This window comes from Truncatella angustata (assembly GCF_020726525.1).
Source record: "Truncatella angustata strain MPI-SDFR-AT-0073 chromosome Unknown BKA67scaffold_1, whole genome shotgun sequence".
NCBI lineage: Eukaryota > Fungi > Ascomycota > Sordariomycetes > Amphisphaeriales > Sporocadaceae > Truncatella > Truncatella angustata.
The window spans coordinates 70610-90839 of NW_025763381.1; the positions used below are offsets into that span (position 1 = coordinate 70610).

Below are 20230 nucleotides of genomic sequence, written 5' to 3' on the forward strand. Positions count from 1 at the left end.
CAAAGTGGTTGGGATACCTGCCTCTTTAAGCCCGCCTGGACTCTCATCAAGCACTAAAAATACATCACAACAGCCTGTTTAAATAAACAAATATTTCAATAAATAAATGCGCACTTTCATTCGAGTCTCCTTTCACGCCGGTCAGGAAACTATTTAATGTAACTGGAATGAAATCGATGAGCTGAGAGTTCCATCGTCCGCGTGCCGGCTAGCGGTAAAACGCTAGCTATAAATGGTATAATTTGCCAATGGGGACCCTGCATTCCTTTCGGATTTTAAACCATGTCAAAAAAGGCTTTCAAGGTCGCAATATCGGGCGTTAGTCGTGTGCTGGCGTTGCATCGCAATTTGCAACGCTGGTCGGCGGTGAGGCTAATCTGCACATTTTCTCGTATGGAGCTGATATGGGCGCAAGGTTAGATCGTCTAACATACCCAATACCAATATTCCTAGACCATACTCTACATGTTCTATTTTAGTTACACACCGCCAAAAGAGGCAAGAGAGTTGGATTTCGATTGTAAACCGCGCTATCCTCGTCGGCGGACTATACTTGTAAGCTTCCACGGTTGTTCGCCGTCTGTTAGCGTAAACGTTCCGTCGAGCTAATGTGGAATTCTTATCATCGGGTTTGCGGAGCATAGTCAATGAGATCTCTGCTTTGCCACCCTGTCGCGAACGCCATGGAGTCAAAGTTGGCCCCGAGGCCGGTTAATGGTTACAATGTATCAATGCAGTAATGCTGTCGCGGATTTCGATTGTTGCAAATACATAGATGGCCACGCACGTAATACGACTTTGGAGTTGGCGGTACCGCAGCCTTCGGGCGCAGTTCATAATGGTGTTCGTTCTCAAGGTACCGTCCCGACACAGCCGTGGACCACGCCTCTGAGCGGGACTTCGTTTGTACCACGACATCATCTTATCTTTGAGACCATCGATGGCATTGATTTCACCACTACCACAACTATACGCCGCAGCCGCCAAACGCCGTGCTTCAGCACACCGCAGACTCGGACGCATCCGGTTCTGGCGCGGCGGTCTCGATGGTGTTAGATAGTATGATTGCACAGATGCAGGTTCCCAAATGCTTCACCAATTTCCGCGGCCTCGAAGGCTTGAACCGTCTGGAAGGCAATCCGTAACCATTCTGATCATGGTCGATGTTCTGTCTGAACATCGTAGACGGGCAGACGAAAAAGGACAGTGAGAGCGTCCCGAACGGACTACAATATGCCGAATCTGAGCGCTATGTGGCGTTATGTTCGCCAGGAAGGGTACATGACCCGGGTTGGGTATGATCCACGCTTTACTGCACCGCCGGGTAACTAAGTTGCTACGCCTTGCATGTAGCTTGCAGCGTCTTTCAGACACCGTCTCGGCGCTGTGTAATCCGCACAGATCGACAGATGAGGCCGGCTAAGTGGGGCTTCACTTTGGTAGACTATACAATTTGCATTCACCACCAGATCCGGGTTTGGCGAGCGAACGCGACCCATTTTGCCCATCGTGATCATTGGTAGATTCTCAACTTCTTCGTAGAGGTGAAAGGCTGCAACCAATAATACTGAGAGATCTAGCTGCGCTCCAACCCACCTGGGGTTTCCAACTAGCGACCAGTCCAGCAGCATTCAACACAGTGCCAGAGGCAATGAGACTCGACAAACACAAATATGTAGGGGCGAACATTATGGCCGCAAATAATCCTACATTTTCTCTGTGGTCTACCTAGTGATGGGCAAAGATCGTGATAAGGAAGGAGAGAAACAGATCGCAACTGGCTCTCCAAACCTCGCTGGTTACCTTGGCATCGTAACGTCAGTTCCAGGTCATACATCTCGACCATCTGTCCCTTCCCCAGCAAGGGCGTCGCCATCCTTCACTCCGACGGCCGGCCTTCAGAGGAAGAGGTAGGTGCCTCGTCATCGCAGCACCGTATGGTCGCCATCTTCTCACCGACGTGCGTGAACTGATAGTCTACCAAGACGAAAAAGAATTTGACCACATCTGAACTCGGAAATCTGCATTGAAAACGGAGGAATATGGGCGGCACTCATGTCGGTGATGAAGAGAATGCATTTCTGCAAGAAGACAAGTAGGTCAACCGACCCGTGGCGGTGCAAGCGTACAAGGTGGGTGACGGATTTTTCCTGAGGTTGATGGTGCCGAAGAGTACTTGCAGATTGAATGCTTTGGCAACGAGCTGTTAACAGTAATGACAAAGCAATGCCGCGCGTCTCGTCCCGTTGAAGACGTGCGCTACACTGGGCATTTTTTATGCCCATCTCGATGAGAGGTTTGTATATAACAAACTCCTCGAACGCATGGACCCCTCCTTAGCTCGCTGTCAGACAAATTGTATGGAAATTATTTCGAAGAACGAGAATAGTGTCTGAATGACTCGGGGGGGTGGGTGGGGTTGGGTTAAACGCTTTAAGGACTGCGCAGCACGGATTACTCTGGACAGGCATGAGGGTGGTGCTACCACTTCCCATGGGACCTCGTATAGAGGTGAACATATCAAGGAGATCAGATCTCGGCGCAGAGTGACGTCGTCAAGGTAGTGCCACAGGCGCTGTTTAATTTCGTCTTCCTCCACTTCTAACTAGATGTGATAGAATATCGAGGCGACAAGTATCTGGTCACGGGGCTCATAGACTAAACCATCTCGGAGGAGTTTACCAGGAATGCGAGCCACATAACTCAATTCGATATCATGGTTGTCGGCCTCGAGCTTGAGCTTGTCGCTGAAATATTTCTCGAAGGGCGAGGAAGGTATACGTATAATACCAGGTTGAGTAGCTGGGTATAGGATCGGCAGTCCGGGTAATATAAAATGTTGGGCCAAGGCTGGGCCTGGACCTCAATGACCTTTGTCGTGAAGAGGTTTCCAATCACCGCACATACCACTTACGAGGTAGTCGGTAAGAAGTTCGACTCGTCGCTTCTGAAGGAGATGTTACCATGTAAACTGCTACAAGAGATCTCAGACCCCCGATGAATTACAACATGGTCTTCGACGGCAAGTCATCATCAAGCATATGCAATCATAACGTATCCAATACCTCTGGGAATCGACTGGACAGTCTATGGCGGTATCGCTTCCAACATTAGAACAGATCTCCATCATGTTGACGTGCAGTTCATAGCTATTGTCCGAGTCGGTATTCGCTGTTGGTTAAACAGTATTTTGCTTTTGTGCCACAATATAGATTATAGATGAATAGAGTGTCAACCACTATGAATTTTTGGCCTCGGCAGCCTTGACGTTGTATATCTGCTATCCATACGGTCCTCTTGAAACATGTGGCGGCCTGCTATTTATGTTTCCGGGCAGAATTCTGGTCAATTTGGCTCCAGAGTAAACCAAAGTTCTGCGAGTGGCTAACCAAGTGTCAGAGCTTATCCGGTGTCGGACTGCTATTGGGTATATAAGGGCTGTAATCCTCCATAGGTGATATAGAGTATGACTCAGCGCGTCAATACTAGCGCCCCAACACTCCCTTGCAACACAACCGTCTGACACCAAGTCAGGTGCATCATACCAATTCATTCTTTCTATTGCTCCAATACCACCTGGATCTCACTTGTCTCGACAGTCTCGCGACCGCCCGTTCACCCGGCCTCTTCTGCTCTCCTAACCTAGACGATTGCGGACTTTTATTAGACAAATACCTAGTATATTCTATCTCTATCTACCTTTTCGCACTGTTTGGGCCGCCAAAGCGTCGAACCATTGCCTTGAATGCGATCTTTCATATCGGCCGTTACAAGAAGATCGTTGCCAATATCTAGCTGAAGCACTGATCCATGTGGCTCTGAACTTGAAGTACAGCTCCTGTATCACTACTGCCTCTCTGACCACATTATATTCTATTGGTTGAGATTGAGGAATTTATCCGTTGTCATCGCTTTGTAGTAGTGCGTGTATATGAAATACTCTTGTAGACGACGTTTTGGTGAAGATATGGTATTATAAGTGGAGTGCTAGTAATTAGTCAAGTCTGGACTTGAACCTAGGCTGATAAAGCAATAGTCACGGATAGAAACTGAAAACTGGAAGATAGAGGCTAAATCATTTGCTGTTGAGATATAAATAGCGAGTGATGTAATATTTCACATTTATTAGTGATCTTATAGACAGCTACTATAGAAAACAGCAATCTAGTATTGTTTCGGCGATTATGATCGATCTCGAAGTGGTGTGTTTTAAGTGTGATAACTGCTGAATGAGAGGATATGCTACGGGTAATGACCTATAAGACGACTCAGCTTTTAACATTGGGATCCTTCAAAAACGCCATCTCTGAAATTTTAGGGTTTGTTTGTTGAATAATATAGTGTGTTGTGAGCAATATGCACCTTCCGAACCACCGTCTCCCACACATAGACGTTAATGCCACCGGCTTGAAAGCATGTGGTACTGTCATCATAAGCTGGTTTATCTTTCTAGGCCAATCATTATTTGCATTGTGATAAGTATGTATTAACCAGCTGGTGACTTCTCTTACCACAGTGTTTCAACTTAGTTTAATCAGTGCATCACTACGCACATCTACAAACATGACTAAATTCGAACACCGACTGAACTGTTATTTTGTCGTAGCATATAGCTTTTCTAGGGGCCGTGGAAGTATTCCATACTTCCTAAATTGTTGCTGGTTGTTTGCGCTGTCATTTTCCTCGGAAAGGGTGACAAATATGGAGGGCATGAAGGTCCAGGCTGCTTGCATCACATTGACAGATAGGGCGGCGGATCGATACCTTTTCGATCACAGGAAGTTCGAGCCTCATCTAAGAGACAGCCCACCGGAAGACCATTTCAAGATTGCGAATTGAACCAATTAAATGAAGATACGTACAGTGTCGAATCTGATTCACTTTAATTCAGGGCTTTCTTGGAATATCCGTTGTTTCTTTTGTGCACCACTTATGTGTCACAACGTACTGGCACCGAGAAACCTCACAGTTGCCGTATATCATTAATCACCAATAATTATCAGTGCTAAAATGCCGTGCCGCCGAGACTCGACAAGGGGCCTGACCAGCTGAGCTATGCTGACTGATTTCGTCAACAGACCAGGCTCTTGAACATTTCTCAGTTGCCCTTCTTCTTCCCTTCATTTTTTCTTGAAATTGCTGCAAAGTGACTAGGCGTTGTCTAGTGTGTCAAGAAATTCACAGCGGCAGTGCGTCCACTGTTGTTCATCATGGCGGTGAGAAACAGGCAGCCGCTCAACAGGCTCTGGAAACCCCAAATCTGGCGCGTGCCCTTGAGCCTCTTCTCAGGCCTGGCGCAGCGCTTTCGGTTACTTTACGGGCGCTTGGTTTAGGTATAATGGCTACTACACGTGGGGATGAGTCTCCAAAGGTCCTGGGTATACGAGTCGCGACGTGCTGTTCTGTCCAGTTCAGCTGTCCACATACTCCCAGACTTTGTGTCTATGGTCTTAGTGACGATTCATTTACGCGGCAACTTCATTGGGAGGGAGTTGCGAGGGTACTCTAGCAATGATGATCTGAAGATGGGGATTTTGCAGGTAGCTGCTAAGATGCAGGTACGCGCAGTTCATGTCCTCTAGCAATTGGTATCATACTTGTTCGGATCTAGGAGTTACTAATTGTTGTAAGTGTAGCGACCATCATTCTTGACGTCTTACGCGAGAAGATCACCTTTGGTCAAGGCGTGTCTCTTGGACTGGTGAGCGCAGACAAAGCCTTTACGCAGATCAGGTGAACACAATCATGGTCGCATCACGCAGAGATCCAGTGTTAATAGGTTACAGCTACTTCTGGTCGATTGATTTCTGGGGTGGCATCATATCATATGATCGTAGACACCTGGAAAGACAAACATTTTTTTTATAGTTGAGCACATGTCAACGGTCGTGACCCTGCCCATTGTTTTCATCGTTCTGATGCCCGCACACGTATTGCCTAGCACCTTTGACTCGGTTGGCGCTGACTGCTGCTATAACGCCAGTAATTCTGTTATCGAGTCCTACGCCTCGCTTGTTCGTCGTCGCCACAAACTCCAGATGGTGTGGATTATGGCAATTAGTGCGTGCAAGAGGATAATTGTGATAGGCAGATAATCGAACCAGTTAATCGCGACCATGACATAACCAGTAGACTTGGCCTTCATCACAACCCGGGCAGCGTTTCCCTCTCTCAAGACGGTTTGCAGCGGAAACGTTTCAACTGGATCTCCGATACGTACCATCGTCCTGGAATAATTCTCTGCCGTTTTGTACCAGTAACTATACTCCCATGAAGGAAAGAGCCGCCAGGTCTGTCGTTGCAAATGCCATCCGACCCGTGACAATCCATCTGTGGATAACATCGAAATAACAATTTCTGTGCCGCTCAGCTTATACCCGATCACGCACTGGCTATCTCGTTCTATGACCGGGTATTCTGTTAACTTGAGAAGCCTCTAAAGTATCGTAGCATCATACGACTACTAGTTATATTGGCTGCACTGGTGGCATCCACAATAGAAGAGTCTCGCATACTTGGTAAAAGTAAGTCATACCAACTAGGCTGTATGCTGATTTGTGTCCACTAATCTCGATTCTGATGGTGTAAATAGTTGAGTGCTGCACTGACGTAGTCATCGCTATCCAACTCGGTCTGTAAAGTATTCCTTGTACGATCGCTGACGAAATCGTGCCCTTGCAAATCGTCACCTTGTAGTTTTGATTCAATGATAGAACGTCTTTTGGCTTAACACGCATCTACTGTATAAGTTGGTGGTACGATTGTTGTAGTGTTGATCCGTCTTATTATCATGAGCCCCTATGAGCTGGCGTCGCTGGCGTCAATGCTGAGAGGAACGACCAGTAGCGATCGTGCTTGAGGAACGAGCGAGAACGTGGAGCCGTTTTGTACAGCTAGACCTCTGCTCATGAGGCTTTCTCTAACATCACTAGTGATATCGATGACCCGACCTGCTTCATAGTGAATTCCGACGCTGTACAGAGAGAACTGACTCAGTTTCGGGAAGTTGATGTTAATGACTGTATATTCAATCATGGAACTTCCGTGCTCTATATGTTCTTATCTCTGATGATGCCAGAATTGACATATATTACTTTACGAATATTTTGGTCTTGGAGCGGAACCTGGTACGCTCGATCTGGAAAGTTCCACCAAGTGGACAAGTGGGAGTTCAGTGGGAGGAACGCGGACGACGGGCACCTGAAGTCCCGAAGTCGCAAGTCGTCCGTCGAGCAGTTTGTATTCCACAAGGTAGCTAGTGTCCAACTTCGTCAGCCACAGTCGTGTATCACTGCCTGATGATGACGAGGTCAAAAATGAGGTACTGAACGAGGATGCATGGAACTACTAACCATTCAACCAGAATATCATACCGCCAACTGGCTAATCCGTTTCTCTTGGCATCATGAGAGTAGCGGAGCAATTGCAGATGAGATTCAGGAATACATGGTGTATTAGGGGTTCAGGCGACGTTGCGGAAGCTGGGGAAAAGTATGATACCTAATCTTTCAGCTTTGCTCTGTGGCTAGTTACTGGTACATTCATTTCAGAAATTGCCTCTACCAAGCTCCCATATTTCTAAATTATCTGACGTAGTGAATAGGGAACGAACAATCTCGGTGACGCGAGGGGTCTTTGTATCGGTGTCAACATCCAAATAGACATCCTTTAAGGTGTCAAATTAAGTGACGAAAAGATAGCTATGCTGAAAAATCCATTTTGAAATAGGCAAAGGGTTAACTATCGCCAGTATGCGCCGTTTTGGACAGAACAGTGTGGGCTGCCGCAATGCGCTAGGACTATTCAGTCGCTCTATTGAGCATAAGGTCTGCCATATCTTGTTCTCAAAACCTCTAGTTTTATATATCCGTATGCCTACAACCGTCTTTGTATGCAATATGGCCTTGCAAAGAGCGATGACAAAAGCGATGACGAAAGTGAAGATGGAGACTCGGGTGACACTGACCGATAATACTGGATGCCGGTGACGTCGCCTCTGACATTCCAAATGAGGAGGACGTTGAACCTGACGATTATGACCAAGCAGCGCCTAGACACGTTGTTCTAGGAAGTGCGAATATCAACGCTCTCATTCTGGCCCGTCAAGACGACGCTTCCAAGCATATGTTTCTTCGGACCCGCGAAGATGATAGCGCGATCTACCCGTGGAAATAGCTTGCACAACTCGTATTTTTACTTAAGACAGCCCTGCCTCTGGCCGCTCTCGCGCTACAGGTGCTCAAGTGGGTGCATGAGAAGCACGACGACAACAACGCCAACCATGTCTTGGTCGTACAGCGTTAGGAAGAGCCAGCTGAAGCTAATAGTGTTCAAACGTTGTTCGAAACTCACAGGCTAAATACCATGTCTGTCCATAAAAACTATCCCAACAATCCAACATCACATGCAGGTGGGCATCGAACTTGGCTCAGCTGTGCAATTTACACGAGAACTCCCACAAACACATCTCAGAACTTGTAAGTCATTCCTTCTTCCTCTTTGATACTTTTACTCGGAAGTTTATCGGCTTGACGAACCAGTGGTTCAATGTGTCCCAGGTTCTATGGTTGCCGCCCTCGATCTCTAGGTTAAAGTCACGGACAACCCGAGGAATAAGCTTTTGCATTTCGAGAAGTGATATATTTTTGCCGATACACACACGAGATCCTGCACCGAACTGAATTTGTAGCAATGTCAGCTTCCGGGGTTTTGAGGGCATGCACCAACACACGTAAGGACTTACGGGAATCCAGTGGCGGTTCATCAAGCCCATCCTCTCTGTATCATCTGTGAACCACCTTTCTGGGCGGAAACGCTCAGCGTCTTCACCCCATACTTGCTTGTTTCGATGCTCCACCCAAGTATTCACCCCAACGATAGTCTGCCGCGTATGTTAGAGAATTGATTTCGCAACTTGAATGATAATTAGAACTTACACCTTCAGGAAAGAACCTGCCTAATATGATTGCACCTCCCTCAGGGACTACGCGTTCGAGTGGCAATCCTGTGGCAGGATGGAGTCGCAGTGCTTCTTTAATGACCGCTTGAAGGTATGGCATGCCTTGTGTTTCTTTGAATGTCGGCCGATCGGATAGCTGTCCCTGTGTGGATTTATCGTCGATCTCATCCCGCAATTTTCTCAATGTTCCGGGGTTCTTTAACAGATAGTAAAATGTTGCAGAGAGGCTGATTCCCGTTGTATCTGACCCAGCACCGACATTTGTCGCAGCACCAGTGTAGATGTGGTAAGAGGAAAAGTGCGCAGGGTCTTCTTCGTGCTTCTTGAAGAACTTATCAAGCAATGGTTTCATGCCGGTATTATTTTCTGATGCTGCCTTAGATGTCTTGGGCTTATTGCGAAATTCTTTGATGCTGTCCTCAGTGAAGGCATTGACATACTGCATACCGGTATTTTTCTTGCCAGCAGCCAGGCCCATCAGCTTGAAAAGGTATGGATGTATACTTGGGAACACGCCCACCGTGGCTGAGTAGGTAAAAGACGTGTCAAGTGCAGCCATGACTCCCCCGACATCGTGGCCACTGTCCAGAAAACCAAAACGCTTTCCAAAAGTGATATCGCCAATCACATCAAATGCATAGCACTGAAGCCAATGAGAATAATCGATAGGAACGCCAGTGTCCACGACTTCAGTGAGACGTTGGTCGAAAATATCTGCACATTGATCCACGTAGGGTTCGAAAGATACCAACGCGGACATTGAGTAATTAGAGGTGAATGGCTTGCGTTGTTCCGAATGCAGTTTCGGGTCGGTCGTCGAGAAGATGTTCCACTGCTCAAACGCCAACGGTTTGGGTAAATTGAATGCGTCGTACCAGTCGGACTTTTTGAATTGTGACCCAGGTCCATAGATCGTCCTCAAAACATCGGGGTCGTCAAAACTGAAGCGGTTGGGCCCATAGCGAACTACGGGGCCTTGCCTCCATGTCAGTAAATTAAAACGTGGACTTGAGAGAATCCTTACCATGCTTTTTGTGAAGTTCGAGGTTTTCTATCTCGAAATGGCCACTATAAACCCTCCAGCCATACCATAGGTCTGTGAAACGGGCCAGAAAGGGCCCACCAATTGAGCGGAGAGGCGACAGCAAGGACTGTACCAATGCCAAGATGGCGACGCAACCAACAGCGGTAACTAGGAGTTGAATTGACATGATCTTTCTACGTGGTCATAACTCTTGCATACTTAAAATCGTGTTGTTTTCTAACATCATCGCTCGCACCCAGCAGCCCTTTTATACCCACCATTTCTCGGGCACTTCGGTATGCTTTGCCGATCCCTACAAATTAAGATGGCATTTCAAGAAGCATGCCTGTGGATTCCAGGCGGCATATGTGATCTGCGTAGCTGGCGCGGTAACTTACATGTAGTATAGTGATGTTCACGGAAGCTTGCCAAGATGCCGAAGTGCCAGAAGTACCGAATATAGGATGGCCAATTCGTTTGACTTTTCGTCATTGATTATTAGACAGACAGCATTTCTCTGACTGACCAATTGTTCGATTCCGTTACTGTTGCAGCTGATCATGATTATGCCCAAGAGTCCACCAGACTTCATTATATGAAGCTTACCGCTTAGTCATAGTGATAACTGTCTCACATCTCTGAAGCTATGCGGCGCATCTTTTGAGGGGTTCTCTGCAGTTGGTCTGATTGGAAGTGGACATGGAACGTCATAGGATCTATTGTAGCGGCAGTTCTGCACCGCCCGGTTAATGAGTCAGCGGGCATGTGGGAGCGTACAAGTCTGCGATGCGCTGGGCGGCCATTGCCGCTTACATAAGTCGGGTTCAAGACTAGCATCGAGCCCGAGATCTCCAAGCAAATATCATGGCGAGGTAGGTTGTACGATGTCCCGGAGGTTTTCACAAGAGGCTCGGATAGAAATGATCGTCCGTATCCATTCTCTAAAGACAGGATCTCAGGCATTTGCCTGGCCCGTGGCAAGACCCAGCAGCCCCGCTCAGGGTAAAATAAACCGGGCACATCGTTTCGCAATACTCCTTCGCGCCTTGAACAATAAAACAACGCAGTAATGACTCTTAGTCTAGGGAAATTAAACCTATGGTTCTGTTTTAGCTATTAATCAGCATCGCCATGCTATAATTTTATTAATTTTGAAGTTTTCACATAATTTTGTGTAAGCCAAAACTAAAGCGTTAGGAGAGCATGGAGTGACCTACGTCCACTTTATTTGGCCCTTCCAGGGGTGGAGCAAGTGACTATCAAGTTGGCTTCTGCGCTCTAAATCATCTGGATGGTTGGGCAAACAAACTGTTGTCCTAGACTAGAGACAGAAGAGTTGAACGAGGCGCCAGGAACGGTAGCGTGGTAGCCCTTATGGAGCACTGTCTATGTAGCCAGCGTCTGGACAAATTCCCGAAGCTTGACTTTGGTGGGTCACCGGGGGACAATCCCCAGTGGGGTGCTAATGAGCTGCCTGGAAAACACGCGAAGCTCCAGGGGCTCGAAATCCATGACAAGCTCTCAGGACCCAACAAGATCGCAGGAGTAAGTACCAGAGCATGATGTGACAAGAACCAAGCTGACCAAGCAGGTCGATCCCTCTGTCCCATTCGATGGCTATCGCTCTCCTAGATTTGGAGTTCGTCGCTGTGTATGTTTGCAGGCATCCCCGGACACTCAATTCAAATTGTGCAATGTCAAAAGTAGAAGATTAAATGAAACCACACGCATCCAACAGATTGGGAAGAGCAGCAGGTTTTCCTGGTGATGCGAAATGAGTCTGGTATTCCCCAGCTGCCATCATGCCTTCGTCGGTGCCTACTGTCATGATATTACCGAAGCAGACTATGTTGGGGCCACGGCCAGACGCCATTAGAGCTTCTTAAGTGAGACTTTAGTAATTCTGTAAATTCACACCCATTCGGAAATTCTTTTTAAGTTACCCTTTTCAGTAAAGAAGATGTTACAGATGATGTTCATTAGGTGAGTTGCGCGGTTATATCCTTCCTAGAGATAAAGACAACTGGCCCGTGTATACTGTGGACAAAATCACTTCCCATACACTACGATCCTAACAATATCACTCCGTGAGTACCTTACGTATGGATTCTGAACCATCATTGGTGCCTTTCCGTATCTATCAGAGTTCTGTTTGGTCATGTGCTGGCAGTTTACGCCACTTTGCCATCGCGAAGCGTTAGCTAAACACCATGCTTCAGCTCTTGAAATTTCAGAAAGTCAAGTCACTAAATTCAAAATGGCAGTGATCTCTAAGATTGAGATGTAAGTCTCATCCAAGGGCGAAATCTCGGGGCAAAATTGACGCACGATGTCGATAGTGAGGAAGATACTCGCGAGCGAGTTGTTCTGCGAGTGAATACCTTGATAACTTAAACTGCATTGGTTTTTTCTCTCTCAATGAATTGAGAACTGGTTACTCGTAGAAATTTCGAGTAGAATCGACGTACACATAGTTTCAAATGTTCCGAGACCGCACACTACTGATTATATTGATACGCGATTTTTAATCTCTAATGATTATAGTTTACTCTCATGGCTTTTGGGCCTCTGTTTATTTTACCTCATCTATGGCGTCTTTCACTTTCTTGGTGAATGAGCATAACACTCGTGAGACTGCTTATAGTTATGTATTTTCTATCCTAATCCTGTCCTTGATTCCAATAACGCTCGAGCACGTAGTGATCATTCTGAGTGGAAGTCGAGACTTGCTTGCAGCCGTCCTTGATAATCAATTGCTCGATGCCAATTTTGGTGATCCATTGGAGTACCTTGGCCATGTCAGACGTTGAACTCACGATGCATTGAACGAACATCTAGAGCCCAGACTTGGTAGTTGTGTCTGCCTTCAAGTCAATGCCCATTTATCCCGTACGGCCCTTCCGCAATTGATTGATGTTTAAACTCAAAGTTCGGCTACACAGCCGAGCTCGTTATTATTTCAACGTCGTAGGCTGCGGTGGCCCCTCTCTTAGGGTAAGAAGGGCAAGAAGAATAAATGTTGAATGTATTCTCCGATCTGGCTGGCCTTTAAGACTTCCGCTAGTATGGTCGCCGCGTTGACGTCATATGACTTGGGCATGTCATAGTACTGCCACATCGTCTGGAATGTAGGTGATTGGAAACACAACTTGTGAAGACGGTAAAAGTTATCGTGGCCAACACCGCCAACGAGCTGGGGGTCAGTTGGTTCATTATTTCGACCTAGCTGAATAGCTACTTGTGGCGAATTGCTAGTCTCACGAGATACCCGGCATGGGTATGCAAGAGGAGCGCACCTTCGGCATATATGGATTAGATGCCTTGGCTTTGGCCTTGGCGCGGAAGCGATTGCGATGTATAACTATCCGTGAGTAAAATCAAGATCACTGACAGAGAACAATCTCTGACGTACTTTTCCATCTTCCGCGAGATCGGAACCTCAAGCAGCCGTATGATACCCACCTCTACATCTAATTAATCACACCATGCAGTCACCTGCTGAAACAAGGCAATAATCAAGTCATGAGGCCTTACAAGTCTCAATCTATTGTCAAATCTATGTCTCGAACGCCTCATACAAGACCAGCCTCAGGCATATCGTTAGTGCAAGGCACGCCGAATCATACACATGATGTTACATTTCTCTTTTCTCCTTCACCGCAACAGCAGACTCGCCGAACTCCGTTGAAGGACTTAGCTTACGACGACTAGCTTTAATCAATCTTGATGGAACCATAGATTTTCTGGACGAACCACCAACTGGCAAAGAAACCAATAGAACCTGAATTGTGGTCAGCATATTGAAAGAGGTGTGAGGGAACGCAAAATGACGAACCAGTCAAGATGAAGAACAAGAATGATAACAGTGCACTGTATCCGATGTACAGCACAATTCCTGCGAAACCGCCCAGAGATAGTTTGCTCAGAAGGTAGATCAAGGCGTTCATAAAGATGTACACAGCACTAGTACCAGCGGCGAGAAACGAGCGCCATTGCCAATGGTAATTCTCGGCGCAAAGCAAAAAGTAGACCATGAGCACAGTAACAGCAGCGCATGTGATGATCATCAAGCCGTAGCAGAGGAAGAGGAAGCCAAACATGTAGTAGATCTTGCTGAACCAGATGGAACTCATGATGAAGTACAGCTCGACGAAGATGGCACCGAACGGCAGAATACCGACAAGCAGCATGCTGGGAATCGGCTTAAGGTATGTCGTTGTTGGAGGAATCTGGCGAGGGATCTGGTTTGTACGGACGGGAGGTTCGACGACCGCAGCGCGGAAGCCGAACCAAGAACCTGCAAAGGACAGAGGAATCGAGATGACGAACCAGATACCAATAATGACCAACATAGTTGAGAACGGGACCGCACCAGCAGATTGGTTGGCCCACAGGAACAAGTTAAGGAAAAAGAAAGTGCCAAAGACCAGACCTGGGACTAAGAGAGGTGTCAAGCCAATGTTGAGCTTCCACTTGTCACCATTCATAGATTTGTAGCTCCGCGCTGAGATGTAGCCACCGACAAAACTCAGGAGGGTGTAAAGCAGCACTGCGATTGTACCAAGGGAGCCTCGATTGGATGGCGACAGGAAGCCTAAAAGTGCGAAACAAATGGTGAAGCCGGCCATGACGAACAGCTGAACTCCATTGCCGAGGAAGACGGAAAGCAGCAAAGGATGCGAAGGTGTTCGGAACACGTCGCCGTGTACAAGCTTCCAGCCCGAATCTTCTTGGACTCCGTCTTCGAGGGCAGAAGTGCCAGATAGGTCGTCGAGGTTGATCGAATCGAGACGGTTGTATCGCTGGATGTCCTTCTTCAGAGCTCTGAAAAGCACTGAAGTTACAGTTACGACCAAGAAAACAACAACGACAGCTGAATTGACAAGAGAAAACCAATGGATCTTGGGGTCGAAGACGTGTAGGTACTTGTCCCATCGTGTAGCCCAGGCTGTAGGTGATTTGGTCCAGTAGACACTGTAGGTGAACTGCACCGCGGTGTTGTCGGTCTCGGACAGAACCAGGGGGCCAAGCTTGCCTGGATCCTCGGAGCACTGGGCCTTTGCATTTCCATCGGCGTACTTTCTCGACCAAGGCTGAACAATAACACCAACGACCCTAAGCTGGTTGGGGTTGTTCCCGACTTCGTGGTACTGAATGACGATATCATAGTGGTTGTTGAAAGCTGGCTTGGCGCCTTGGGCAGTCGTTTCGACACTACCCAGTTGGAAACCGGGACTGTAAAAGGTTGTTTGAGTGATCTCGTCGATGATCTGCTGTCCGGCGGGAAGCCCATCTACCAACCAGTTCAAAGCATATCCCTGAACGATGCGCTTGTTGACGAAATGCGCTGACGTCTTCTCGTATGATACATCACAGAGGGTATTGCAGGTCTCGTTCTTTGCCATGTGTAGTTCGAAGGGAGAAGTCATGATTCGGTCGCCGAACAGGATACTTCCCAAGCTCTCCGAGACATATTTGGGACCGTCGGGTTCGGGAGGTTTGCAGAAGTGGAATCGGTCATGATAGTAGTCGTAGGACATGACGGAATGTAGAAGAGCGTCTTGAGAAGCGGCGACGGGCTTCACGCTGTTGACATATAAGGGAACATTGTCGCCCTGTTTATAGGAGGTTGGTGCAACACCTGGCAGGTAGAAGGCAGATACGGATTGAGGAAGAGCGAGAAGCGCCGTGAGAAGCGCGTTTGAAGGCGCATTCAGGAAATTCCTCATGGCTAGATGTGTGATGACTTTGCCGAAGTCACTGCAGAACAGTCAGTTAGAGGCGGCAAAGGCCTATCTACGTTGGTTCTGGGTATATGCGGTTCTAGGTATATGGGAGGTGATATGTTCCCTTCGCAGAGCGAATGGAGTAAACGAAAACGAACAGAACGCACGCACGGCTAGTTGGGGTCGAGGTAGTGGATCAGAAGACTTACGTATGCTATGCAGAAAGTTCGAGGATGGTCAGGTTGAGGGCAACACTCGGCCGTGTCGAGCACTAAGCAATCACTTTGGACTGTAAGCGCAAGTTGAGTTGCCAAGCAGTACCAGTACTCGGTAGGAATGCGCTCATGTAGGCTAACCTAGAAGATAGCTCGGAGGTGGTTCGTTAAAAGTATTGCTCTTCAATCATATACAAATGTCATGTCACACGAATACAAAAGGAGGTATAGGAGTGTGATTTGGAAGCTCGCCGTGAAGCTCTGCTGTGCTGCACAAGGTTCGCAGGTTGGTCTTGGTACTGTAGATTTCAAGTAGCCTGCCCAACGTTACGGGTCTGTCGGGTCCTGAAGCATACGAGAAGTCAAAGTTCAGAGTTGGATTGGATGAATGCCACATCATCGCCTGCATGGGTCCAATCTCAATTGAGTTGGTGTGCCAAGATTTCTACCGAGTGCCTTTGGCCATACCGAATTACATAACCACCAGGTACGAAAGTGACGAAGCTTAGTCAGGGCCGGCAAGGTAGCGCCGACTGCTCCGCGTTGCCGCAAAGAATTTAAAGTCCACCCCCCAAGGATACATAGTGGGGCAACTGCCTGCCCCCTCTTATCGCTATCAGCCGACAAAAAGTTTTGGATTTCTCGACACTGCCGCCCGCAGAAAGTCAAAGTCCACTCTGAGGCACAAGCACAGGCACATGCACCGGCAGTCGCAACACGACACAACACAGCTCAACACCGACTGCAATCAGCCGCCGACAACATGGCAGTCCAAACCTCACTACCAGCTCTTCTCACATCCTTGACCCAGTCCCTGAGCTCCGCCATTGAGGCAACACCTAAACTCACCGGCATTGAGTCGCCAGAGGAAGGAGTCTCTCTTCTCAACGTCAAGAATGAACTGCTCCTTTCCTATCTGCAGAACCTCGTCTTCCTCATCCTCTTGAAGATTCGAAATGCGAAGCCTGCCAACAACAACTCAAAAACGGACAGCGAGACTGACTTGTCTGCCCATGTCGTTGAAAAGCTCGTCGAGCTCAGACTTTATCTTGAGAAGGGTGTCCGACCACTCGAAGACAAGCTCCGCTTCCAGCTGGACAAGATTCTGCGATCGGCCGACGAAGCAGACCGAAATGCTCATCGCGACCAAAACAAACCCACAGCCAAGAGGCATGAGCAAGAATCAGAAGGCGAGGAATCCGGCGATGACTCTGCGCCTGCCATGAATCCCATGGCAAATGCACGACCCTCTGACCGTACCGCCGCTCCGGGCTTCAACTTCCTTACCGGCCCCGACGCTATTGGTATGGCAGCAGCAGAAAAAAATAAGACTGGTGTCTACCGTCCTCCAAAGTTTGCACCTACAGTTATGCCTACTACCGAGCGTCGCGAAGCCCGTGATCGTCGGCCCATGAAATCTGCTACCATGGACGAGTACATTTCCAACGAGCTCTCCACTGCCCCCATGGCAGAGCCCAGTGTTGGCACAACCATTGTTGCCGGTGGAAGAAAGGTCAAGACTGCCACCCAGCGGGCCGAAGAAGACAGGCGTCGCGATTACGAAGAGACCAACTTCGTACGATTGCCAACCGAGAGCAAGAAGGATCGCACCAAGCGTAACAAGGCCGAGGGCAAGACTTCCCGAATGCAGTTTGGTGGTGAAGATTGGCGCGATCTCGGCGAGGGTGCTGATCGTATCGAGAGGTTGACGAAGCGGAACGGCGGTGTAAGATCCGGAACCAAGGCCTTGCTGGACAAGAGCCGAAAGAGAGGCAGAGACACGGCAGATAGCGGGCGTGGTAGTGGGCTGAACGAAGGTACAAGAGAGATTGGCGATCGGTTCCAGAAACGACTCAAGGTTATGGAAGGCGGCAGAAGAGATCGTGGCAAGAGGTAGTATTTCGAATGTCGTCGATACCACACCGTATTACTAGAGCAACTTTGCCTTGAGATCATTGCGGTTGTCCTCTCGTTCGTGTGGAAAGTCAGTAAACCAACCAAATCTTCAGTTCTTGCCAATTTTCTGTAGGTGCATTCATAGCCGGCATATCTACATATGTTTCTTCGAATCCTGTCGCGCATTAGTAGTTAAAAGGCCGTCGGAGCCTGGTCGTCCTAGGAGCATCCTCGTTTTGGTTAAAGATGGAGGGATCGTCCAATCACTGATCATTACACAGCACTGGCCCGCTTCCGCAACCCACTAAACTCGTTCGTTGCTACCTCGGATCCGATTTTCAATTGCCGACGACGTTTTCTGGCTCGGATCATATCCTTCGTAATGGAGCTTTCAAATGGTTCATGTCATCTGAATGTGGCACGTGCGTTCGTTTCACATGTAAATCTACCTATGTAAGCATGGTGCACAGGCGACGTCATTGGCATGGATGCAACAGCTCATGTTGATGCGCTGAAAGTTATCATTTAACTAGGTTAGAGCTCTTTCCGCATCTCTTGGCCTTGGATAGAATGTACGGTGCTTCTCTACTTATACTTCATCTGCGCGGAAAGCTATAATTCTATGTTGAGTGCGCAGGCAAGATCGTGGTACCTTTTTTTCCCACTCAATAATATACAAACCTACATTCTTTGGTTTGGACTGCTGTGGGAAAGATGCCGTCCGAGTCGAGGGTTCACAATCCCTTCTTACACCCATTTCTGTTCGTCTTCCAATTGATGCAATGGATCACCGATAAGATCCTGTCGCCTGATCCGCCAAACCCGAGCACACGACTTGGTAGGCCTAAGATTGCTGTCATTGGTGCTGGTATCACAGGTGTAACGTCAGCTGCTCACTGTATCGGACACGGTTTCGACGTTGTCATATTCGAAGCTGGGGACGAGAAATCTATAGGAGGAATTTGGAGTGTAAGTAATTACCTAAGGAAATACATTTCACAATTGGCGTGTCATCTTCTGGTACTGATTGTGCTTTGCAGAAAGTCAACAACACCTCAGGTCTCCAAATCCACTCGCTCATGTACCGATTTCATCCTTCTGTCAAGTGGGAACAAGGATATCCCAATAGGCAGCAGATCGTCAGTCAGGTCAAGCAGCTATGGGAAAGATATGGACTCGATACAAGAACTAGGTTCAGCAAGAAGATTGACAAGGTCTATCAAGATGAGCATGGCCGCTGGATTTTGAATGATCCCTCAAACGGTCGCTTCGAAGGTCTCATTGCCGCGGTAGGCACTTGTGGTGACCCCAAAATTCCTCATATGAGTGGTATGAATAAGTATAAGGGCGAAGTGTATCATTCAAGTCAATTGACTGGGTAAGTCGTGATAACACACAACTATACGGGTTGAACCCACCAGCTCACTCTTTGATAGCAAGGATGCCAAGGACAAGACAATGCTCATCATTGGCGGCGGCGCATCTGCTGTTGAAGCTCTCGAGTTCGCTGCTGAGGAAGGTTGCAAGAAGACCTATGTCCTCTCCCGGTCTGATAAATGGATCATTCCACGCAACGCCTTCATTGATGTTTTGCTCTCCTTCAACATCTTAGGACAAGAGACCATATTCTCCTGGATCCCCGAGACTCTTCTCCGCAAGTTCTTCTATCGCGATCTGCAGGACATTGCGCCAAAGGACAAGGGCATCTTCGTGGAGACGCCAATGGTCAACTCGGATGTTATGGACAAGCTTCGCGGAGGAGATGCAGAATGGATTCGATGCGACATCGAGGACTTCACCGAGAAGGGAATTGTGGTCAGTAAGCGCGACAGGGGCGTACCACCCGGCGGCCCGGGACGTAACACGGTCATCAACGGCGACATGATCGTCATGGCGACCGGCTATAAGCGGCCGAGCCTCGAGTTTCTGCCCGACGACTGCTTCAACGAGCCCTACGGCCCGCCCAACTGGTACTTGCAGACATTCCCCCCGGCACACCCCTCCATCTCGGCCATCAATTGCACCTACGTCAACGCCATCGGGACCGTCGGCAACTGGCACATCGGCATCTACACCCGCATCCTCCTCATGTTCCTCGTTGACCCCCTCACCCGGCCACGTACCTTCTGGATGGAGCGCTGGATCGACATGACCAAGATCCTAAAGATGGCGGCGCCCACCGGCGCGTTTGACTTCTTTACCTACCTGGAATTGCTCTGGTGGTTCGCTTTCTGCGTCATCATCAACCCGTTCCGTTGGAAGTGGGCTTTCTTTGTCTTTTTCGGTGTCGGAATTGCTCTACCGAAGAAAATTATCCAGTCAGAGGGACCGATCAGGAATGGGATTGGCTTGCGTCACGAGGAGGGACGGGACGTCGGGCGGAGCTTGTGAAAAGTTTGAATAATTGTCA

General features: G+C 48.2%; 6 protein-coding genes across 6 annotated transcripts; 3 read left to right on the forward strand and 3 right to left on the reverse strand.

The window, feature by feature from the left end:
• Positions 1-282: 282 nt before the first annotated feature.
• On the forward strand, positions 283-1056 carry BKA67DRAFT_529077 (uncharacterized protein; the record flags this gene model as incomplete). The annotated part of the gene is made up of 3 exons (XM_046099008.1): positions 283-415; positions 480-555; positions 738-1056. The coding sequence occupies 3 exons, from the start codon at positions 283-285 to the stop codon at positions 1054-1056; spliced, it is 528 nt and encodes a 175-aa protein (XP_045963017.1).
• A 7364-nt stretch (positions 1057-8420) lies between these two features.
• On the reverse strand, positions 8421-10400 carry BKA67DRAFT_426 (cytochrome P450). The gene is made up of 4 exons (XM_046096838.1): positions 9984-10400; positions 8937-9925; positions 8744-8881; positions 8421-8677 (listed from the first exon to the last, which is right to left on the reverse strand). Exons 1-4 carry the CDS (start codon positions 10168-10170, stop codon positions 8483-8485), a joined length of 1509 nt encoding a protein of 502 aa, XP_045963018.1. The 5' UTR covers positions 10171-10400; the 3' UTR covers positions 8421-8482.
• Positions 10401-10847: 447 nt separating this feature from the next.
• On the reverse strand, positions 10848-11870 carry BKA67DRAFT_542864 (uncharacterized protein; the record flags this gene model as incomplete). The annotated part of the gene is made up of 2 exons (XM_046101158.1): positions 11201-11870; positions 10848-11087 (listed from the first exon to the last, which is right to left on the reverse strand). A coding segment is annotated over exon 1 (289 nt), but the record flags the coding sequence as incomplete, so codon positions are not given.
• Positions 11871-13696: 1826 nt separating this feature from the next.
• On the reverse strand, positions 13697-15712 carry BKA67DRAFT_509876 (uncharacterized protein; the record flags this gene model as incomplete). Its single annotated transcript, XM_046097276.1, has 2 exons — positions 13697-13764; positions 13819-15712. 2 exons carry the CDS (start codon positions 15710-15712, stop codon positions 13697-13699), a joined length of 1962 nt encoding a protein of 653 aa, XP_045963020.1.
• A 591-nt stretch (positions 15713-16303) lies between these two features.
• Positions 16304-18211, forward strand: BKA67DRAFT_542867 (uncharacterized protein). Its single transcript, XM_046101159.1, has one exon. It carries the CDS (start codon positions 16688-16690, stop codon positions 17819-17821), a length of 1134 nt encoding a protein of 377 aa, XP_045963021.1. The 5' UTR covers positions 16304-16687; the 3' UTR covers positions 17822-18211.
• Positions 18212-18534: 323 nt separating this feature from the next.
• Positions 18535-20211, forward strand: BKA67DRAFT_529081 (monooxygenase; the record flags this gene model as incomplete). The annotated part of the gene is made up of 3 exons (XM_046099009.1): positions 18535-18789; positions 18861-19198; positions 19257-20211. 3 exons carry the CDS (start codon positions 18535-18537, stop codon positions 20209-20211), a joined length of 1548 nt encoding a protein of 515 aa, XP_045963022.1.
• Between the last annotated feature and the right edge of the window lie 19 nt (positions 20212-20230).